This window comes from Anguilla anguilla, chromosome 1 (assembly GCF_013347855.1).
Source record: "Anguilla anguilla isolate fAngAng1 chromosome 1, fAngAng1.pri, whole genome shotgun sequence".
In the NCBI taxonomy this organism is placed as follows: Eukaryota; Metazoa; Chordata; class Actinopteri; order Anguilliformes; family Anguillidae; genus Anguilla; species Anguilla anguilla.
Genome location: NC_049201.1, coordinates 77,561,446 through 77,583,478, shown reverse-complemented (window position 1 = coordinate 77,583,478; position 22,033 = coordinate 77,561,446). Strand labels below are relative to the sequence as shown.

Sequence of the window (22,033 nt, the reverse complement as noted above, 5' to 3'; positions counted from 1 at the left end):
AGAGCGCATTGCCCAATGCTGTGAACACACACACGCACACACACGCACACATACACACAAACACAGACAAACGCACACACACGCACACACACACAAACACAGACAAACGCACACACACGCACATGCACGCACACATACACACACAAACACATGCACACGCACACACACAAACACATGCACACGCACGCACACACACACCCACACACATATGCACACACACACACAAACAGGTGCAAACACACACATACGCACACATACACACACACACACCCCCCCCACACGTGCGCACACATACACACGCACACACACATACGCACACATACACACACAAACACATGCACACGCACGCACACATACGCACACACACCCCCACACGTGCGCACATACACACACACACACCCCCACACGCACGCACACATACACACACACACACCCCCACACGTGCGCACACATACACACACACACACTCCCACACGTGCGCACACATACACACACACACCCCGACACGTGCGCACACATACACACACACACACCCCCACACGTGCGCACACATACACACACACACCCCCCCACACGTGCGCACACATACACACACACACCCCCCCACACGTGCGCACACATACACACACACACACACACCCCCACACGTGCGCACACATACACACACACACCCCCCCACACGTGCGCACACATACACACACACACCCCCACACGTGCGCACACATACACAAGCACACTCCTCGTCTTGAGGAATTTGGCTTTTCATGCATCCAACTCCAGCCTCTCAGTGCACATAATCCATTAATATAATACACTGCATTAGGCTGCTCATAATGCTGAGCATGAAGACGCACGCTAGGCTACGCTTGGAGACGCATGCTAAGCTTGGAGACGCACACTAAGCTTGGAGACACACTCACGCCTGGCTTGCAGACTCACGCTAGGCTCGCAGACTCACGCTAGGCTTGGAGACTCACGCTAGGCTTGGAGACACACTCACGCCTGGCTTGGAGACTCACGCTAGGCTTGGAGACTCACGCTAGGCTCGCAGACTCACGCTAGGCTCGCAGACTCACGCTAGGCTTGGAGACACACGCTAGGCTCGCAGACTCACGCTAGGCTCGCAGACTCACGCTAGGCTCGCAGACTCACGCTAGGCTCGCAGACTCACGCTAGGCTTGGAGACTCACGCTAGGCTTGCAGACTCACGCTAGGCTTGCAGACACACTCACGCTAGGCTTGCAGACACATGCTAGGTTTGGAGAAGCAGGCTAAAGTTGGAAACACATGCTAGGCTACACTTGGAGACGCATGCTAAGCTTGGAGACGCGTGCTAGGCTACGCTTGGAGACGCACGCTAGGCTTGGAGACGCGTGCTAGGCTACACTTGGAGACTCACGCTAGGCTTGCAGGCATGCTAGGTTTGGAGAAGCAGGCTAAAGTTGGAGACACGTGCTAGGCTACGCTTGGAGACTCACGCTAAAGTTGGAAACACATGCGGACTGGTACTGTACTTACTCACAGACACGGCAAGCATCTCAGAGGCGACGCCTACATTCCACACAGGCGAACTGAGAGACGTACCTGTGTGCCACACGTACTGGACCCAAACGTAGGTGCTGGCGGCGAAGAACAGCCATTGGACGGGGATGAAGAGAAGGCATATGATGTCTGACGTAAACGCTACACAAACAAAAAATACTGAAAAGGCCTGCGGGGGGGGGGGGGGGGGGGGGGTGAGAAAAAAAAACAAAAACGCATATCTGTGTCAAAGAAGCCTCCCCAGCCACACACACTTCAACGCTTTACCTGAATCTTAAATACATCGATTTGCAAAACAACACATTTGCACATCAAAAAGAAAAAAAAAATCTGGCCAGAGTGATCTGAACTGCATCACTTATCTGAACCGTTCACACAAAAACAGATGCAGGTTTCATAACCGCATGAATGACCTCATTAGGATGACACTTGTCCACCTGGCTGCGTGCTCACTGTGTACCGGGCACTGTAGCTGTGGCTGCCTCTTCATTTTGCAGACACGTTTGCCACTCTTTCCCCTGCATGTGGGTGATACGCAAGCTACAGGCTTATCAACCTTTTAAGGAGTGAGGTCACAAAATACGCGATTGGAATGTTCTTGACCGAACGTTCCGATGCTGATGTCACAATCGCTACTGGTGACTGAAAGCAACGGAGTTCTGGAACACTGAGAATCAGAACGCATAGAATTAGGATTAGAAATATTCTGCATCATACAGTGGCTACGTCTCCACATGTAGCTGGTTAGCTGGTTTTGGTCAGCTAGCAAAGGGGGGGGGGGGATTCCTACAGCGCCCCCTACAGCACGGTATGTAAATACGGGCCAGGCCTCCAGCTCTCGCGTTTAGAAAGGACAAAATTTGTTTATGATTTTTGCATTAATTTCTGGGTATACACATTTGGAAAAGGCGAGTATCCATCCCCATCTTGCGGCTTAATTAAAATTCAATACATCAAGTGAATGCACGAGGTCTGTTGTTGTGGCTGCTTTTTGGCACCGCCGTAGGGGGTACATCACCGCATTACACAGTCAGGTGACTAAGCGCTGAACACATTCATCTTGTTGACTGGTGAGTCACGTGACAAAGAAAAAAAAATAATAAAAAAACAGATGGGACCCAAACGTGTGCGGGAGGCTGTGCCAGCCTGGCTGGGGGGGGGGGCACAATTGGCCGTAATGCCATCAGGGAGGGAGGAAGGGCTTCGGTAGTGCCCATCGCACAACAGTGCCTCCTGTGGTTGGTTTGGGTACTGCAGCCTGCCTACACCAGCTGTGGACATGGTGCGCTCCTCCAACACAACAACCGCGCGGCTTGGGGGGTGAAGCACGCAGCTCCGTCTCCCCCCCCCCACAATTATTTTCTGTTCTAAATACTGCTGAGGTAATTGTGTGTTTGTGCACGCCTTATTGTGAAAAATCTGTAAAAAGTTAACCAAAAAAAAGGGGGAATATTGGTGATACTGGCCAGCCTGATATCCTAAAACAGGTACCCAAGGCCCCTCAGCTGTCACGGTTGGCGACGGGGTGGGTGGTGGTGGAGGGGCGGGCGTTGTGAAGGTGGGCATTGTGGGGGGGGGGGGGGGGTTCTTTGCTTTGGCGGGACACACTCACCAGGCCCTGGTACCTGAAGGAGTCGTACACGCTCCGGATGAAGAGCCAGAGGGGCCAGAGGTACTCGAACCTGAACTCCAGCACAAAGTCCGCCAGCAGCACCAGCGCCCACACCACCAGGAACTTCAGATACAGGAACGTACTGCAGAGAAAGAGAGAGACACACACACACGCACACACACACACACACACACACACACACACACACACACACACACATTTTAAACTCCAGTTCAGACCACACTTACACGTGCCCCGAATGCCCCACATTTATTTTTAAATGTCACGGAAGCCTCAGACCGCGTAACTGCTCAATGTCAACGTCCATATATACATGTCAGAGTTTTCACATTGACTGTTAACTTGATGCACCTGTCTGTTTACACAAGAACATCAGAGCACTTACTCAGGGATATAACGGGCAGCACCTTCATAAGCTACTCAAAACTGTGCCCACACACACACAGATGCTGACACACACACCTACAGACACACACTAACACAGTCACACACAAACACACACACACATGCAGACAGACAGACACACACATACACACACACAGACAGGCACAGTCACAGACTCTGGTTCACTGCTGAACATCCCCTCAAACAAACTGGGGTACTTATTGACCTGCTCTGGTTCAGTTCAGCTCACCGACAACACATTACACTCAATTAGCATCTCATCTACACACAGCTCTGTGTTAATGCACAGAGGACTGTTAACACTGGGAAATGATACAGGATACATCACATTAAAACACAAACAAAGACCTGTATAAATGCGCAGTGAACCGTTAACATCAGGAAGAAGGCACATCACATTAACACACAAACAAAGACCTGTATAAATGTGCAGTGAACAGTTAACATCAGGAAGAAAGCACATCACATTAACACACAAAGACCTGTATAAATGTGCAGTGAACAGTTAACATCAGGAAGAAGGCACATCACATTAACACACAAAGACCCATAATGCACACTGAGCTCTTAAATGTCAAATGAACACTCACAGGAAGCTTCATTCTCCATCATTCACGCCAATGGATATCATGTAATGACCTTCTTCCCCAGCTTCCTGGGACCCCCCCTGTACCCCACCCCCCACCCCCCCCTCCAGTCCCCCCCCCCCCACAGCATTACAGCGGGGAGGTCTTTATGCAAGTTCAGCTGGGCCGTGCATCATCTAAATACTGGGCCAAAGTTTGCACCTGACGTAGACAAAGGAGAAACAAACTACAGGGTAAAAAAAAGCAAAAAGGCAAAAAGGCACCAGTCTCCACACCGTCTGAGACGGGACACTGAGGAGCACGCCGCTCCGGACGCAGGCGGGCACCAGGCGTAAAAGCCCGCGTGCCGAGCGCATCGTTTTAAACCCTGGTGCTGCTGCAGGAGATCAGTGGAAAACGTCCTGTGTCTTCTTTTGGGCTAAGCTGCTTAGCGTTGGCAGTAAGAAGATACGTTTGAGAGGCATTTATTCTGCCTTTGCCAAGATGCCCCCCCCCCCCACCACCCCCCTGCCACCCCACCACTGCCAGGTCTCCCCTCTCCGGCTCTCTCCTTCAGAAAACACAGCAGGATTACCAACCTCTCAAACCAGTCAGCGATACACACCACGCACTAATGCACAGCTTCCTATGTTAATGTAACACATCAATTCCTAATATTAACAGTTCCCCATGCATTAATAAAGGCTTTTCTATGAATATTTTGCACTGTTCTTTTTAAAGATGGCAGCACTAGGAGCAATGAATGGGGCGTGTAATGCAAACAGCAGATGAGAGGGATCCTAGTGAAGCTGGAAGACCCAAACGGGCAGGTGGGCTAACCCGGCTGATCTTTCACAGGCGCAGTGAACAGACCGGTCGCGTTTTTAAAACTTAACCACGCCCCCTGACCGTGCGCCGTGACAACGACGGGAGGACCGCACTCACGGCGCAACGACAGGAAATAATAAACAATAACGACAACGCGAGGCGGCAAAGATCTCATTGCAAACGGAGAAGGCTTCGCAGCAGCGAAACAGAGACGCACACAAGCCCCTGCTGGCACACTCGTAGCAAGCGTTCCATGTCCACCGGCCGGGGGTCTCGGACAATGCGCTCCCCCTCAGAAACTCAACAACCCCGACCTCAGAGGGAAGGTCACATGACATCACGCGAACGTGGCGGCGCGCAGGGCGAGCTACACCGTGAACGGTAAACAATCGCCTCGAGGCTATCTTAAGCCATTAAAACACACCGTGGAGTCAAATCTCCTCCATGGCATGACAATAAAACGTGTCGTGCTTGCAGAGACAGGTGTGTAATCACACAGTTAATCACTGACAAGCGTCAGTTTTCCGATTCGGTCTACTGGTTTTATTTTTTTGTTTTTTTTGCTTAAACGTCATCTTTCCGAGCTCTAGACACCGGAACACTCTGCGGTCGGAAGTTGGAAAAACCAGGTCGGAACTTCCCACATCCGACTTTGTGTGGAACGCAGCATGAAACACAAGGGGGGTTAATCACATGATGTCACAACGGGGTTTAAACACATGATGTCACAATGGGGTTTAATCACATGATGTCACAACGGGGTTTAAACACATGATGTCACAATGGGGTTTAACCACATGATGTCACAACGGGGTTTAAACACATGATGTCACAATGGGGTTTAAACACATGATGTCACAACGGGGTTTAAACACATGGAGTTAAACACATGATGTCACAATGGGGGTTAAACACATGATGTCACAATGGGGGTTAAACATGGCGTTAAACACATGATGTCACAATGGGGGTTAAACACATGGCGTTAAACACATGATGTCACAAAAGGGTTTAAACAAAATGACCGATGTCATAATGGGCTTTTGAAAAACCAGGGCTGGGGGAGTGTGGTGTTCCGGAATCTTCTCGACACGCCCTTCCAGCGTCAGGGAAACCACCCGTTTGTGCTGACTCCACACGCCAGTCAGCCACAGACTTTGCAAAGCTGCGGCCGGGGAGGCTGCACCGGCCCAGCTGAACGCAGCGAGCGCTCAGGCGGGGCGGGTACACACCTGGCTGTACCCTGCCCAGCCCTGGGACGGGCCACGGCGGTCAGGAGAGCAGTCATCTCCAGCGTGCAGGTCACAAACACGACCATGCAAAGTCATTCCCTTTCACCGCAGACTTTTCTGCATTAAATCCCAGTTCATTATTTCACACTCAAATAAAACTAAACGTTCTTAAAAAAAAACACAGCAATCATAGTCATATAAATTTTAAATATGCATATTGAAATAAATAACCAAATATTCTGATTAAACCAAATAATGAAAGTAATGAAATAATTTCCACGTACCCGTAAGCAAGATCTCAACAAGAACACGTGTTCAACATACAAAAATGCCTAGTTACTCAGGCACAGTCTCACACAAAGCACAGTCGTCAAGTCATTCATGTGTGAAGTGGTTTGTGAAACGTGTCTGTTCGCAAGAAGGCAGAAGGTTCAGAAGTTAATGTTGATAAGGTCAGAGAGTGTGTGGTCATTGTGGTTATTTCAGTGGGGAACCCTGAAAAGTGCCAAACTCGCGGTGCTGTATAGGTATGGGATGGGGCATGCCGCCCAGCCAAGCCGTAACTTGGCGGGATGGCTTGCCTGCCATTCGTAAGCCGCGGTACTGCAGCTGGTGATGGGTGCTGGATAAAGGGGTCCAGGATCAGCCCCACCCCCCCCCCATCAGCCACAGGGGGGTCAGTCCAGGGGACAGTTTGGGTCTCCGGCCAGCTGCCGGCCTCAACACAGCAGACATCTCTCTTTCTCTCTCTCTCTCTCTCTCTCTCTTTCCATCTCCATCCATCTCTGTCCCCCTCTCCCTCCGTTTCTCTCACGCTCTCTTTCCCCCCTCTCTCTTTCCTTTCCCTCTCCCTCTCTCGACATGCTCAACACATGAGCCTCCACAGAGGTCAAATGACATGACCTCGAAAATGACATCACAGTCATCAGAAGCTTATGTATAAATGCGCCATGCTGCACAGCGAGCTCGCTGCCTCACAGGGGTGTATGGAGGTCAGAACGCGCCCCAGAGGCTGCTGGGAGTTTGTGGGGGAGAGCAGCCGGTCATCACAAGATCCTGACACATTATCAAGTCTGAATGTCAAGCACCCGCAAGATTAGCATTCAGCATCATTTAGGCCCGGACTCTGCTTACCCAGGGAGAACTACACCGCTAACACCTTCTGGCGTACAGCCCAGTACTGTCACAAAGACACTTTACAGAGTAGCAAGGCAAGAGACAGAGCAAAAAAGAGCAAACAGAGCAAACAGCAGGCCTGAACCCCTAAATAGAAAGCACATAAGGTAAAAAAAAAACTCCCAGTGGGGAGAAAACCCTCAAATAGCGACGAGTTGAAACTCCCTGATGGGAAGAAATCTGGAGAGGAACCCGGCTATGGAGGGGGGGAGCCCGTCCTCCACTATCCGGCCTGGTGTTAAGCACAGCGTCTCCCCCAGGGCACACAGGCCAGAGAACCTGTGTGAAGCGAGCAGCCTGTGCTGATAAGGACCCGCGGGGGGGGGGGGGGGGGGGGGGGGGGGGGGGATGGCGGGCGTCACACACGGCTAAATAAATGTCACCTTGGCACGCGGGCGTGTGTAAGTGAGGGCGTGAGGTTTCATTCTGTAATCCCCAGGGAAACGAACCTCGGGCGCTAACGAGCCGGTTCCCCAACTGCTAAGCTACGCCGCCGTCGCCGTAGCGAGGGGGACGAGGCGCGGTGGGACGAGGGGGGGGGGGGGGGTGGGCGGATGCAGAGATGGTAGGGAATGAGCAGGTGCTGTCTGGAAATGGGGAGGGGGGGGCAGAACTGGAGCATGACTGAGGGACATGGACGGGGGGAGGGGGGTTGTTCCATCAACATCACAGTGACACTCCTGTCTGGAGGGCCACTCACAGCAGTGCCCCTCCATCCTCCTACTGTCAATCAAGCAGAACGGAAACAAACGTCCGACATCCTCACACCGACAGCAAAGCAAATCACACGTCATACAGCGCAGTCTAACGGGCTCACTGACCCCCTCAGCTGAAGAGTGGGGAGCGCTCTGCTGCAGCAGTGAGTCACACACCCTGACCTGAGTCACACACACTGACTTGAGTCACACACACACTGACCTGAGTCACACACACTGACCTGAGTCACACACACTGGCCTGAGTCACACACACTGGCCTGAGTTACACACACACTGACCTGAGTCACACACACTGACCTGAGTGACACACACTGACCTGAGTCACACACACTGACCTGAGTCACACAAACTGGCCTGAGTTACACACACTGGCCTGAGTTACACACACACTGACCTGAGTTACACACTGACCTGAGTTACACACTGACCTGAGTTACACACAGACCTGAGTCACACACACTGGCCTGAGTTACACAAACTGGCCTGAGTCACACACACTGACCTGAGTCACACACACTGACCTGAGTCACACACACTGACCTGAGTTACACACACTGGCCTGAGTTACACACACACTGACCTGAGTTACACACACACTGACCTGAGTCACACACACTGACCTGAGTCACACACACTGACCTGAGTCACACAAACTGGCCTGAGTCACACACACTGACCTGAGTTACACACTGACCTGAGTTACACACTGGCCTGAGTTACACACACTGACCTGAGTTACACACACTGACCTGAGTCACACACACTGACCTGAGTTACACACACTGACCTGAGTCACACACACTGACTCAGACCTGAGTCACACACACTGACCTGAGTCACACACACTGACCTGAGTCACACACACTGACCTGAGTCACACACTGACTCAGACCTGAGTCACACACACTGACCTGAGTCACACACACTAGCCGCTCTTTGCAGCAGGTCAGCCCAGCCAGCAGGAGGAGGGGAGCAACGAGCGAGCAAAGAGTCAACCACCGGCATCGACTCCGCAAATTAACCGTTTCCTTGCCACTTCAGAATTAACATTCCAAACAAACCGTCAGCGTCTAAAATATTGAAAAAGTGCACGCAATTCAAGTGATGTGACGATGTCAGAAATGACGGGGTGAAATCGGGGGGGCGCGAGAAACCCGCCTCACAGAACCGAGCTGCTGCCTCGGGGGGCCCGCAGTACCGGGGGCAGCCCGTCAGGGTGCAGCGCCCGGCCCCAAAAACGGAGGGTCAGGTGGCCCCTCCAGATAACCCCACCCGCAGAAGGGGGATCGCACACAAACAGCATTAACCGCCGACAGAAAGTGTAGCAGGTGTAGAGACAGAGGATCAGACAAAATTAAACAATGACAGAAAGTGTAACAAGCGCAAAGAGACAGAGGATGACAGACAGAATTAAACGATGACAGAAAGTGTAACAGGTGTAAAGAGACAGAGGATGACAGGCAGAATTAAACGATGACAGAAAGTGTAACAGGCGTAAAGAGACAGAGGATGACAGACCGAATTAAACGCTGAGAGACAGCGTAACAGGCACACAGAGACAGACGATCACAGACAGAATTAAACGATGACAGAAAGTATAACAAGTGCAAAGAGACAGAGGGTCACAGACAGAATTAAACGATGACAGAAAGAGTAACAGGCACAAAGAGACAGAGGATGACAGACAGAATTAAACGATGACAGAAAGTGTAACAGGTGTAAAGAGACAGAGGATCGCAGGCAGAATTAAACGCTGACAGAAAGTGTAACAGGCGTAAAGAGACAGAGGATCACAGACAGAATTAAACGATGACAGAAAGTGTAACAGGTGTAAAGAGACAGAGGATCACAGACAGAATTAAACAATGACAGAAAGTGTAACAGGCGTAAAGAGACAGAGGATCACAGGCAGAATTAAACGATGACAGAAAGTGTAACAGGCGTAAAGAGACAGAGGATCGCAGGCAGAATTACACGATGACAGAACAGACACTGAGGGGGTGAAACGAGTTCGGCTGGCACCCCTGCCTGGTTTGCAGATGGGACAACATTTCACTCACTCTTGGCATACGGCGGCTAATTGCGGTGGCTCAACAGTCTGGGAGAACCTGTTTTGCTATCACAAGAACAACATTTTTCTTTCTTTTTTTAAATAATGTATGCGTTACCCATGGAAATATAATGGTGGAGAATAAATCGAACAGGATTCTTCAAATGTTGTAAATACAAGAGCAACATAATTAGCAGGCGAACACAAATGATTATTCTGTCAAATAAACGCTCAGAGTGGTTCTGATCACCTCATACTTTGAAGACCATGACAAGCACACCATTGCATTGACGTTACTTTACAAGTCAACTTTATACTGGGACTTTATTCACCTGTCACTCAAAGTGAAGGAAGGTGCAACGCGTCAGTTGCTAGAGTGACATCATCTGTCCATGAGAGTTTTTTGGTAAGATGAGACCAAAATAAATATTGTTTAAGTGATGGAAAGCGGAACACGTGGGGCAAAGGAGAGAACAGCCCATAATCCAAAGCATTCCACCCCATCTGTGAAGTATGGAGGAGGTAGCGTCATGGCTTTGGCATGTATAGCTGCTGCTGGAACAGGCTCGCTCATCTTTACCGATGATGTAACAGAGGATGGCAGCAGTAGGATGAATTTCGAAGAGAACGGACCGATTTTAAATGGCTATGCACGAAGAAATTCCGCCGAACTTCGTCAGCTGGTGCTTCATCCTGCTGCAAGACAATGACCCCAAGCACAACTGCCGACGCAACCAAAGCATTTATCAATGGGGGGAAAAAATTGGAAAGTCGTAGACTGGCCAAGACAGTCACCTGATTTAAATCCAATAGAGCACGCATTTCACTTGCTGAAGAGGAGACTGAAGACAGAAACCTTCCGAAGCAACGATCAACTGAAAGTGGCTGCAGTGAAGGCCTGGAAAGGCATTTCCAAAAAATAATACCAAATGATGGGTGATGTCAGTGGGTTGTAGACTTTATGCAGTGTGCAACCAAATATTAGACTTTATTGCTTTGATTTACTCTTAAGTTCATTCATTAACTTACATTTGCACAACAGAAAATATGAGGACTCAACACAAAACAATCCATAAATACCATGAAATAAAAGCTGATTGTCTGTACTTTGGTCTCATATTCATCTTTTGATCTCAAATCATAAAGTATATAGCAAAACTGACAAATGTAACTCGATAATATACCACAATTTACCATAAATTACCATAATGTGGGAGGGCACACTGTAAATGTTAATACAGAGTTGCTAATAATTGTGTAAGCATAATTATTTAACGTTTACCAAAACACCGTCGAAGTGAAAAACACGTTGGGAAAGCTACCAATCACAAATAGCAAAGAACAAGCGGTTAACACGTTACTCTCTCAGTCCATGAGTTTTACGGTGTAAATATCTCCATGTTGTTGCCACTTGTCACCGGTCAAATGTGTTAGCTATCCCAAGCTAACTAGGCAAACATGACACGATGACAACCACAGCCGCCTCAAAACCGGCAATTGCAAACTAAAAGTTACCTACACTTTCTAGGTTTACTGTACAGGTGCGGAAAGCTTTCCACTAATAAGCATGACAGGCCGATATGAAGTTGGAGTAGTTTTTTTTATCTTTCCTTTTTTTCTTTGCAAGGTAGGTTTTGAAGTCGCTCCGGATAATAGAGCTTCTAACAAACGAATTACTGAATGAAAAGATACTCTTAAATTACGCGCTAAACTGACTGGTTAGTCAAAGCTGTCAAAACAAGCAAACCATGCTGCACACCCCCAAAGCAATGTGCCTGCTTGTTTATACCTTTCGATTTTACTTTATTCTTCCAAGCGATGTTGACGCATTTAAGGCGAGCCCCTGTTTGCGGATTACGGCCTAACAGCCACAAACTAATGGTATCAAAATACAAAGAGAGCAAGCAGAGCTGGGCAAAGCTAAACAACTTGGCGATCAGGGGCTGGCTAACTGCTAGCAGCAGCACGGGACGCGCATTCCGACGCTGCAAGCTCTTTCTCGCCCGAGACAGTTCGCGTCCAGCTGGGACGCGTGCACCAGGCGGAGACACCTGACAGCGCCGTTTCCTCAGGGAGAAATCTCTGGGGTATCCATTATAATCATGTGAACCCACAGCTGTCTGCGTACCTGCCGTATATACCCTCGGTGATTCGGTTCCGTTTTAACGGCCGCCGGAGTTTGCTGCAGTCCGCATTGCGCCGCTTCATCCTCCTCCCGTTCGCTTAGGCTTTCTATTTCCTCTGGTAATAATTTCCAGCTTTTTTCTTTATCGGACAAAAATAATTACGTAAAAAAACACGACAGATATTTATCGCCGTTATAATTTTTTCCCACTGGAAACAAAGAAATAAATAAAGACTTCCAAGTAGACCCTCCTCTTTTCTTTCAGCGCAAGCTCGATGAGCCGCGCGCTGTTTTTGCGCAGGTGATGTTGAGTGGCTTTCGCGCCATCCAATCACGTCCTTCAGAAGCATAACGCATTTAGATCGCTCCTACAACGGACCAGTCATATTAGCTAATCCGCAGTCACTTATGCAACTCTCTCAAAGAAATGTAAGGGGGCGGGCCGCCAACGGTTTCAACAACAATGCCTTGTCAGACCAATAATCGCCTGCGCTGACGAATCACTCGTTTCTGGTTGGCCCATGTCCACCGTGGAGGACCTGCCCTCGGCTGTATGGTACGTAGGCCTACGCTATTTGCGTTGACGGATCAGAACCGTGCACAATGACGACTCCCTGCGTTTCTGAATGGACAGGGGCAGACAACCTTGTTACCATAAATGTGCTCAAACAATAGTATATGTGACATGCAGTCCGCAATCGATCACCCAGTAATAAAATAGAATTGGCGTAAAGTTGTGCATTTTATGTTGGCGCGACAGGGGATGGCATCACAAACTACCATTTAATTGGAGGACTGAGAAGAGCTGGTGCTGACTACATTTGCACACTGTACTGGAATATAGATGTGAAAGAGATAGTGAGCTCTGACAGTCTCTGGCGCAGACAACGAAAACATGGATGTTTGGCAAGCTATGATTGTCCCTTGCCGATTCGTATAATCACGTATATTAAGCTACCCTAGTCAAATTTTTTGATAGAATATATATGCGCAGACCATACAGGTTGCACGCGCCTTGTATTAAAAAATATTAGAATTAAAATTATGGAAGAACAAAGCCGCATCAGCATATTCTGACAAATATTATGTCCATAATATCTTGAAATGTAATCACCAAAAGACTATTCCACACAACAGCCAATTTAATCTAATTTAATTTAATTAGTGATCAGTGACCACCATTATGTGTCAGTGTGTTCTAGGTTCAAATAATTCATTCGTTACTTTTGCTTTTGTTGCACATTGGTATCTGAGTGGCTGTTTTCATACAGCTAAGTAAAACGCAGCAATTATGTGTTATTTACATCACGCAACATGAGGTAGTGAAATAATGTGACAAAATATTTTATTCTAAAGCTCTATCTTTGTCAGCAAAGTCTAAAATAAAATGTCAAGTAACACACTGAAGTGAAAACAATTCATGGTGAACAGGTAACAGAGTTACACCTTAAGCTTATACCTTAAATTACATTACATTTCATTTCATTTGTTTGCCAGACACTTTTATCCAAAGCAACGTACAATAAGTGCATAACGAAGGTCATTGGAACAACTACAAAACACAGTTGTTCCCCTAAATGCCCTTAACCCATCAACTATAAGGAATACATAATCCAGGTGCATTCATCTCACTTCATGCAATACGCAAGCACATACCTAAAGTTATTCCTCCACACAGGGATTAAGTGTAGATTGCACACAGAAACACCTTTCTCCATTGTCATTGCCAGAGAGGGGGTTGACTGGGTCGTCTTGTGAATATTTTTATGCATAACACAATGGAAGTGGTAGGCTACATTGCGCTAAGTTTCAATACTGCTGGATGTGCATTTTAAATGACACCTTAAGCGAAAAAAAAAATCAATAATGAATGGTCCACTCGTTCGCCTCCTTTTCAGTATGAGTTTTACATGCTCCTGGTGAAGTATTCCCCCTGTTGATGACATAAAGTATTACATCACAATATCACTATTATTAACTTTAATCGTGGCAATCGTCCAGAGCCCAGACATTTAACCTTGCCAGGCTCCATGTAGCCGTCGGTTCAGAGGCTCCAACGCAGTGGTAACCAACCTTGTTCCTGGATATCTACCGTCCTGTAGGTTTTCACTCCAACCCAAACCAAGCGCACCGCATTCAACAGCTAGGGCTCTTGTCGAGCTGCTAATTAGTAGAGTCAGGTGCGCCAAATTAGGGTTGAAATGAAAACCTACAGGATGGCATATCTCCAGGAATATCCTCTATAAGGACATTAAACTTTGTTGTTTTCTTGCCTATTTGTCAACAAAATACATATGTGGACCTGGTCACTCTCTGGAAGAGAGTTCAAAATCTCTTCCAGGATGGTGTGAAATCGCAACAGAGAAATGGGGGGCGGACCATTGGAAAGAATTGATCATTTAGTCCACCCCCTAGAAGGACACCCGTGATACACCTACTATTAATTGGTGAACCCAGCACAGGTTTAGAATTTCATTTTGACTTTCATAATTTGATTTTAACCATTATTGTATTTTGCTTATTTTCTGATTATAATGTTTTTGTATGACAACCTTTGAGTTGAGGACCTTTCAGCATGTAAGGATATTTTAAGCCAAGAAAAGGCAAAGTTGTGTCCCAAAAGATAAAGGCTGAGCTGAGCTGGTTCAGTGTTACTCCGCCCCTTTTCGTGGTACTCCGTTAAAAAGGGACGTTGGGCGCTCGTGCCGTCACAGTCGGAGACGGACAGGTGGTTGAAGCCGACTCTGCGTTAAACGAAATGCGCCCCCAGAATAAATGATGGCTCCGAAATACGCCCCCAGCCTCCGCGGATACCTGCCCCCGATGACCTTGCTCTTGGAGACGACCTTCATTTCGCTGTTCGCCTTCTTCGTTGAATATGAGGACCCTGCAGTTATCAGAACAGTTCCCCTCACAGACGTCTACGCTGGTAAGTTACCGATCGGAGAAGGCCCGCGCTAATTTAACGATTTATTACCTGCGTTTCATTGTTTGGGAAGAAAACTGCTATTGCCCTGCATGTTCGGTTTACAGGGGGCCCCTACAAAAAGTCCGTCAAAAAGAAAAAAAAACTTTATCTCCCTGCCTTTTTTTCGTTTGTGACCAAAATTTAGAGTTTTGATAATGCAAGTAAGTGGAGGAGAACAAACTTGCCTCAACCACCATCACCAGTGAGTTACGGCACCCATGGATGTGCTGGACCTCAGTGAGCTGCTAGACATTTGAGCGTACGCAAAAACAAACTGCAACGCAGTCCCCCCCCCCCTCTCCATGTGCATGGCTTCATTGGTTTATTTGGTATCCGCTTCTTGGCGTCGCTGACAGTCCCACCGGCTTGCTGGCGGTGCGTTTTGAAATCGGGAGGAGCCGCCCGACCGCGCCTGTTGCCGGTAGATAACGGACACTCCTCCAGCACTCACCCCAAAACGTGGGTTTTGCGTTGATCTGGGGCAGGGAGGATAAGGGCCAACCCAGAGCCCCTAGGCCTCGTTTCTTGAAGCAGGGATTACGGAGTCAACGGGACAGCAGCACCGAGTAAAACCCGGAGCCCTCCCAAATCTGGAACGTGGACTGAAGTAAAAAAGAGCCGTTCTGGGTTTTACTCAGTGTAGCTATCGAGCTAACGCAGTAATCCTGCTTTGTGAAATGCCAATCCCGGTGAAGAACCACAAAACTGCAATACTGTCCTGGAGCATTAGCCCATCGGACAGGAGAGGAACAACCCTGAAACTAGGTCGGGGGACATTTTAAGTTTGAGGGGAATGTATTTTGCACCATGCAGGTAGCCCAGCAAGAAAGTCTAATAAAAAGTCATTCATTCGATAAATGTAATATAGGCCTTGCTACTTTGTGAATCTGCCGTGCTGAACCTAGCAATTTCATTACCACTAGCTATGTTTTTTTAAATTTTTCTTCTTTTCCCTCCTCTCTCCACAGCGTTCCAGGATGTGAATGTGATGGTGTTCCTGGTTTTCCTCCTCCAGTAAATGATCTCTTCCATCCTCTCTTGACAGCGTTCCAGGATGTGAATGTGATGGTGTTCCTGGTTTTCCTCCTCTATTAAACAAACTCTTCCCTCCTCTCTCCACAGCGTTCCAGGATGTGAATGTGATGGTGTTCCTGGTTTTCCTCCTCCAGTAAACGATCTCTTCCCTCCTCTCTCCACAGCGTTCCAGGATGTGAATGTGATGATGTTCCTGGTTTTCCTCCTCCAGTAAACAAACTCTTCCCTCCTTTCTTGATGGCGTTCCAGGATGTGAATGTGATGGTGTTCCCGGTTTTCCTCCTCTATTAAACAAACTCTTCCCTCCTCTCTCCACAGCGTTCCAGGATGTGAACGCGATGGTGCTCCTGGGTTTCGGGTTCCTGGCCTCGTTCCTGGTCCGGTACAGTTTCAGCGGCACCGCGTTCACCCTGCTGGTGACCTCGCTGGCCGTCCAGTGGGCCGTCCTGGTCGACGGCTTCCTGTTCGCGTTCCGCCAGGGAAAGATCCACATCGGGATGAACAGGTGACAAGACTGAGCCCAAAACTGTGCCCTTTTAAAGTTCCATGTGACACCTTCTTGGCAGCCTTTTTTTAAATTGGAATGGAATTTAACTGGAATTTTAAAATATCTTGTCTCCTTTCAAAAAGGCTTTTCTCCCAGGCAGTGAAAAAAAGTGTGTAGCTCTCAATGTGTAGCTCAACAGGCAAACCACAATCGCATGATTGGCCAGCGGGGGTCGCAGGGTGATGATTGGATGCTGTCATCCCAGCAAACTGATGCTAGCCAATTGTGTGTTGTCATTTTTTGTAATATAATAGACAAGAGAGAATTAACTTGTTTTTGGTGCGGAAGTCATTTGTTCATTTGCATAGTGTTAGGAGTTTGCTCATTGGTTGAGATTTCCACTATATCACTGCAATAAAATGAAGCAAACAAGCTTGTGTTGTCCTGGTGAATAAAGCTACTGAACTTGAGTTCTCAGCAGTCTCTCATTGGCTGCATCCAAATCAGCGTACTTGCCTACTATTGAGTATACAAGCCATATACAAGTTGTATACAACTTGCATACTCAAAAGTAGACAAGTGCGCTGATTCGGACACGGCAAAGATGTGGCACAATGATGTCAACCTTGACATTTTTATCCCCGCCCCCTTGCACTCCGTCAGCTTGGCCACAGCCAATTTGTGCGCTGCCTCTGCGCTGATCTCCATGGGGGCGGTCCTGGGAAAGACTAACCCCGCCCACTTGATGATCATGGCCCTGCTGGAGGTTACAGGGTTCATGGTTAACCGATGGATCCTCCAGACCTTTCTGAGGGTGAGTGTTTACTCGTGGGGTGCTTGCTGCACCCCCGTGAAGCCCCTTACATTGTACTTAATTTAAACATTAAAACCGTTGTTTTACATTGCCAACTCACCTGATGTGGTTTCTTTGGTCTGAATCGGATTCTGATTTTATAGCGAAAACAAAAAAGAACGGGCACACCCTGTGGCTCTCCAGGACCAGGGTTAGGAAAGCCCCTGGCGTAGGTCGTGGTCCGTCCCCAGATTTGCCGAATTGATTCTGTAAACCTCCCCCGGTTTGATTGGGCGCTGTGCGGAAACGGGGTCGCCCTGGGAGTTGCAGGTGGTGATGATGTCGTTCCCTCAGGTGCAGCCCGTAGACGCCGTCATGCTCCTCCACGTCTTTGGGGCCTGCTTTGGGCTGATGGTGTCGTGGGTCCTATACAGGTCCGGACTGGGACCCCGGCACGAGAAGGAGACCACCGACCGCAGGACGGGCCTGTTTGCTGCCCTGGGTGAGCGGGCGGGGCCCGACGGGGGGGGGTGTCCCGGGCCGACACATCACAGAGTGTCTTAGGATATCAGGCCGCTTTCGAATTAGCACACTTGCCTACTATTGAGAACACAGGTTGTATGCAACTTGCATGCAAACTGTGTGCTCGATAGTAGGCTAGTAAGTATTCATGTATTTATATATAACAAGGCTGGGGGAACCCTATTTCACATCTATTTCTGGATTTCATGCCAACGTATGCTCTTTGTAAATTTTTTAACCCAATCACGTTAATGGTCTGACATTTTTTTTTGACTTGCAGTGGGATCCAACATTATCTCATGTTTTGTTTTTTTGCATGTTTTGAACCAGTGAAGTCAGGAGGTCACAAGTTCTGCAGGTTTTTCAGTCAGCTGGCAATTAAGGCCTTGAGAAAATTTGTGTGGATTCTTTAGCCAACATCACTGACTTAGCCGGCAGACACTGCGGCCCTCCAGGACTGGAGTTTGACACATACGCTTCAAACTCTAATTCAATGCATTCCTCATGCTGGTCTCTAGGGGCGCTGTTCCTGTGGATGTTCTGGCCCAGCTTCAATTCTGTGCTGATTAGCCGGGCCCACCCGGAGAGCAAGCTGCAGGCTATCTCCAGCACGTACCTGTCCCTAGCCACAAGCACCGTCGCCGCCTTTCTTGTCTCCGTGGTAACCCATCCAAGAGGGAAGATCAACATGGTCAGAACCCCACCTTTTAAAACTGATCTGAATTTGGAAGGGTGGCGGGGGCTTTGAGAGCAGGGGGTATACAGAGAGCGATGACTTATACTAATGACTTCTGTCTGAATAGCGTCATCCAGTTTCAGGTTCAAAACTGTCCTCCGTCTTCGCATCCTTTCCTTGCGTCCTCCATTGGGTTAAGCTAAGGAGTGAGGAAAGGACACAAGGAAAGGATGCACAGAGGTAAAAATTAATAATTTGAATGTGCCCTAATTTCTGAAGTAGACAAATCATAGCACACATGAATGGGGTGGGGGGGTGGAGAATGAGCCTCAGTACAGTACAAAATTTGAAATTTTCAGCTGAATGGAAAAACGGTCCCCTTTCCTATAGATCCACATCCAGAACGCATCGCTGGCCGGGGGCGTGGCAGTGGGCGTCGCCGTGTCGGCCGTTGACGTGCCTTGGGTCGCCATGGTGATCGGCCTGTCGGCGGGCGTCGTCTCCACCCTGGGTTTCCGTTACCTTAAGGTACTGTTAGCGTTGCTATGGCACCAGCTGTTACAGCTGCTGCCTAAGCACAAAGCCCAACAGATCAGCCGGGAGGTGAATTTCACAGCGTGTGTGTGTGTGTGTTTCAATCTAGTTGTGCTCAAGTTAGTACACTTGAAGTGCCATTATAACAGGAAAACAGGACAGCCTCTCCCTCTGTCAGCTTTTGGTCAGGTTTGTTTATCTTTTGTGTGAAAATGCTAAATCAAAGGAGGCAGACCAAAGGAACAGAACAGCCTGAATGATTTTAAAAGACTAGCAAGCTTCTTCTGTACTTTACCCACACTTTACTTAATCCTCAAAGAAGCATTGAGAGAGGGCCCTTTATTTACACTACCGCAGGGCTTTTACAACAAGGACAGAAAGAAAAAGAGATGAACATGAAGTAAGACAAATCAATAAAATAAGTTAAAATTACATTTAAAACGTGTTCAAATAATGACAGAAACAAATCTCTTTGAGGAGTATGTTATTTATGTTTGTGTGGAGGTATAATGTTCAACAGACCTCGCTTTTACATCAGAGGACCTCTCACCTGCTGCCGTGTGTCGTTCCCAGTTGTCTTTTTTCCCATGATTCCTTGCACACACAAAAATCCCCCCCGCCCCCTCCTCTATCTTGCCGTGCAGCCCCACCTTCAGTTGGTATTCAAGTTCCACGATACCTGCGGGGTCCTAAGCGTCCACGGTATGCCGGGAATTCTGGGATGGGCGGCCTACTTCCTCATCCAGATGGTCCGCTTGTCCGACATCACAGAGTAGGTGGCGCCTGCTGTCTCTGGACAGAGACGCTCCACATGGGGAGAAGGGAACTGGGAGAGGAAGCTTCCAGAATAATTTTTTTTACAAAGTGGAAACACATTCAGTTAGGACATGGTGGTTTCTATTCTTGACTCAAAAAGATGGTCTTCGTGATGAAATGTGCACTGTTGTTTTGTATCCAGGTCTTTGTGACAACAGTTCACAAAGACCAACTAGAGATTAAAAGATGTTCACTGCATGGCCAGCATGAGCACAGGTTATGTCGGGGTTACATAAAACAATAAACTATAGTCATATAAGGGCATTGGAATAGCATTACCATGATCAGCTACTGTACATCCATCACTGAACTTATTGTGTGTCACATTTATCAAGTACAGCCATGTATCAGCCAGACATTCATATTTTTAATGCAGCACGTGTGTGTGTGTGTGTCCATATGTGTATGTGCGTGTGTGTGCGTGTGTGTGTGTGTGTCCATATGTGTATGTGCGTGTGTGTGCGTGTGTGTGCGCGCGCGTGTCTGTGCTGCAGGATCCTGGAGTTTACCGTGTTCCACCTGTGCACTCTACTGCTCACGCTGAGCCTGAGTTTGGGTCTGGGAGCTCTCACAGGTGAGACACCTGCACAGGTGAACAGAACATGGAGAACAGAACGCTTCTGTAGAACAAAACTATTCTGTAGAACATGTAGAACAGAACGCTTCTGTAGAAAAAAACTATTCTGTAGAACATGTAGAACAGAACGCTTCTGTAGAACAGAACGCTTCTGTAGAACAAAACTATTCTGTAGAACATGTAGAACAGAACACTTCTGTACAACATGTAGAACAGAATGCTTCTGTAGAACATGAAGAACAGAATGCTTCTGTAGAAGATAACTCTTCAGTAGAACACGCAGAACAGAACTCTTCTGTAGAACAGTACACATTTGAGAGAGCAGCCTTTGGAAGAGAAAGACAGTGAAGTACCCTTACTAATAGTAATTTGTGTTTTCGAACCCCAGGCTTCTTAATAAAGTGGAATTTGTGGCGGCCCCCCCAGGACAGGAAGTGCTTTGATGACCAGGCGTATTGGGAGGTAACCTGGATCCTTCTTGTCTCTTGCCTTGGGTATCCTAGGATACAGTTGCCATAGTCCCACAGTGCATTCCATTTCCCTTTAGACCAGAGGTGGGTGAGGAGGGCCATATCTGTTCTTGGATTTCAAATGAACTTCTCCTCTTAATAGTTTAATTAGCCCGGTCATTTAGTAATTGATATTTTAGCTACATTAATGACAGCTACATTGATGATAGGTTTGGTAATGACAGCTTAAGATCCTGTGTTCCAACACGGAACATCTTTTTGTGGTCTAATCTACTGTTAAACCAGTCTAGGTGTACTCAGCTGATTGGGAAAATTGGGTAATTTGGCCAGTGTAATTGGTGACGACCTTTGAGTTACAAGCCAAGATCACGAGCCATTCCACTACACCGTCAAGCGAACATACAGCGAAGCATTGTGTGTGTATTTATATACCGTACACAGTGTCCAGGAATGTTATCCAACATTATAATCTTCTTATAATATTTTTTTGTTTTTCAGTTCCCACACCTTGCAGAGCGGAAATAATGTCAAGGCCTCTTGAGGAGACCATCAGCAGTACACAAACTATGCGGTGCACACTGTCCATCTCGACTTTTAAAAGACGAGACTCTTTAAATCTTTCATTTTGTGTAAAGGTTTTATTATTTTGTTTTGGGGGGGGGGGGGGGGGGGAGTTGTTAGCTGAAACTCTGCCTGTTTAATAGCTTAAGCAACAAACAATTAGAAAAAAATCTGTGTTGTTTCTGTGTTGAATTCATATTTTGAAATAAATCTATTTTAAATGTTTTTCAATCTAATTCTGTTCAAAAAAAGTATTACTTAAATGTCCAGGGAGCATTACAGGTGTCAAACCTAGTTTCCTCCTCCACAGAAAGATACA

General features: G+C 47.8%; 2 protein-coding genes across 2 annotated transcripts in view; one reads left to right on the top strand and one right to left on the bottom strand.

Annotated features, from left to right (window-relative positions):
* The window catches only part of maco1b (macoilin 1b), a 25,392-nt gene extending 12,841 nt beyond the window's left edge, over positions 1 to 12,551 (bottom strand). Inside the window, 3 exon segments of the mRNA XM_035392568.1 lie at positions 1,585 to 1,711; positions 3,155 to 3,296; positions 12,279 to 12,551. Of these exon segments, the coding sequence (XP_035248459.1) occupies positions 1,585 to 1,711; positions 3,155 to 3,296; positions 12,279 to 12,358 (349 nt within the window). The 5' untranslated portion in view covers positions 12,359 to 12,551.
* A 2,420-nt stretch (positions 12,552 to 14,971) lies between these two features.
* Positions 14,972 to 21,939, top strand: rhd (Rh blood group, D antigen). Its single transcript, XM_035392579.1, has 10 exons — positions 14,972 to 15,204; positions 16,597 to 16,783; positions 17,429 to 17,579; positions 17,913 to 18,060; positions 18,599 to 18,771; positions 19,147 to 19,284; positions 19,935 to 20,062; positions 20,601 to 20,680; positions 21,072 to 21,145; positions 21,652 to 21,939. The coding sequence occupies exons 1-10, from the start codon at positions 15,051 to 15,053 to the stop codon at positions 21,676 to 21,678; spliced, it is 1,260 nt and encodes a 419-aa protein (XP_035248470.1). The 5' UTR covers positions 14,972 to 15,050; the 3' UTR covers positions 21,679 to 21,939.
* The last annotated feature ends 94 nt before the right edge of the window (positions 21,940 to 22,033 follow it).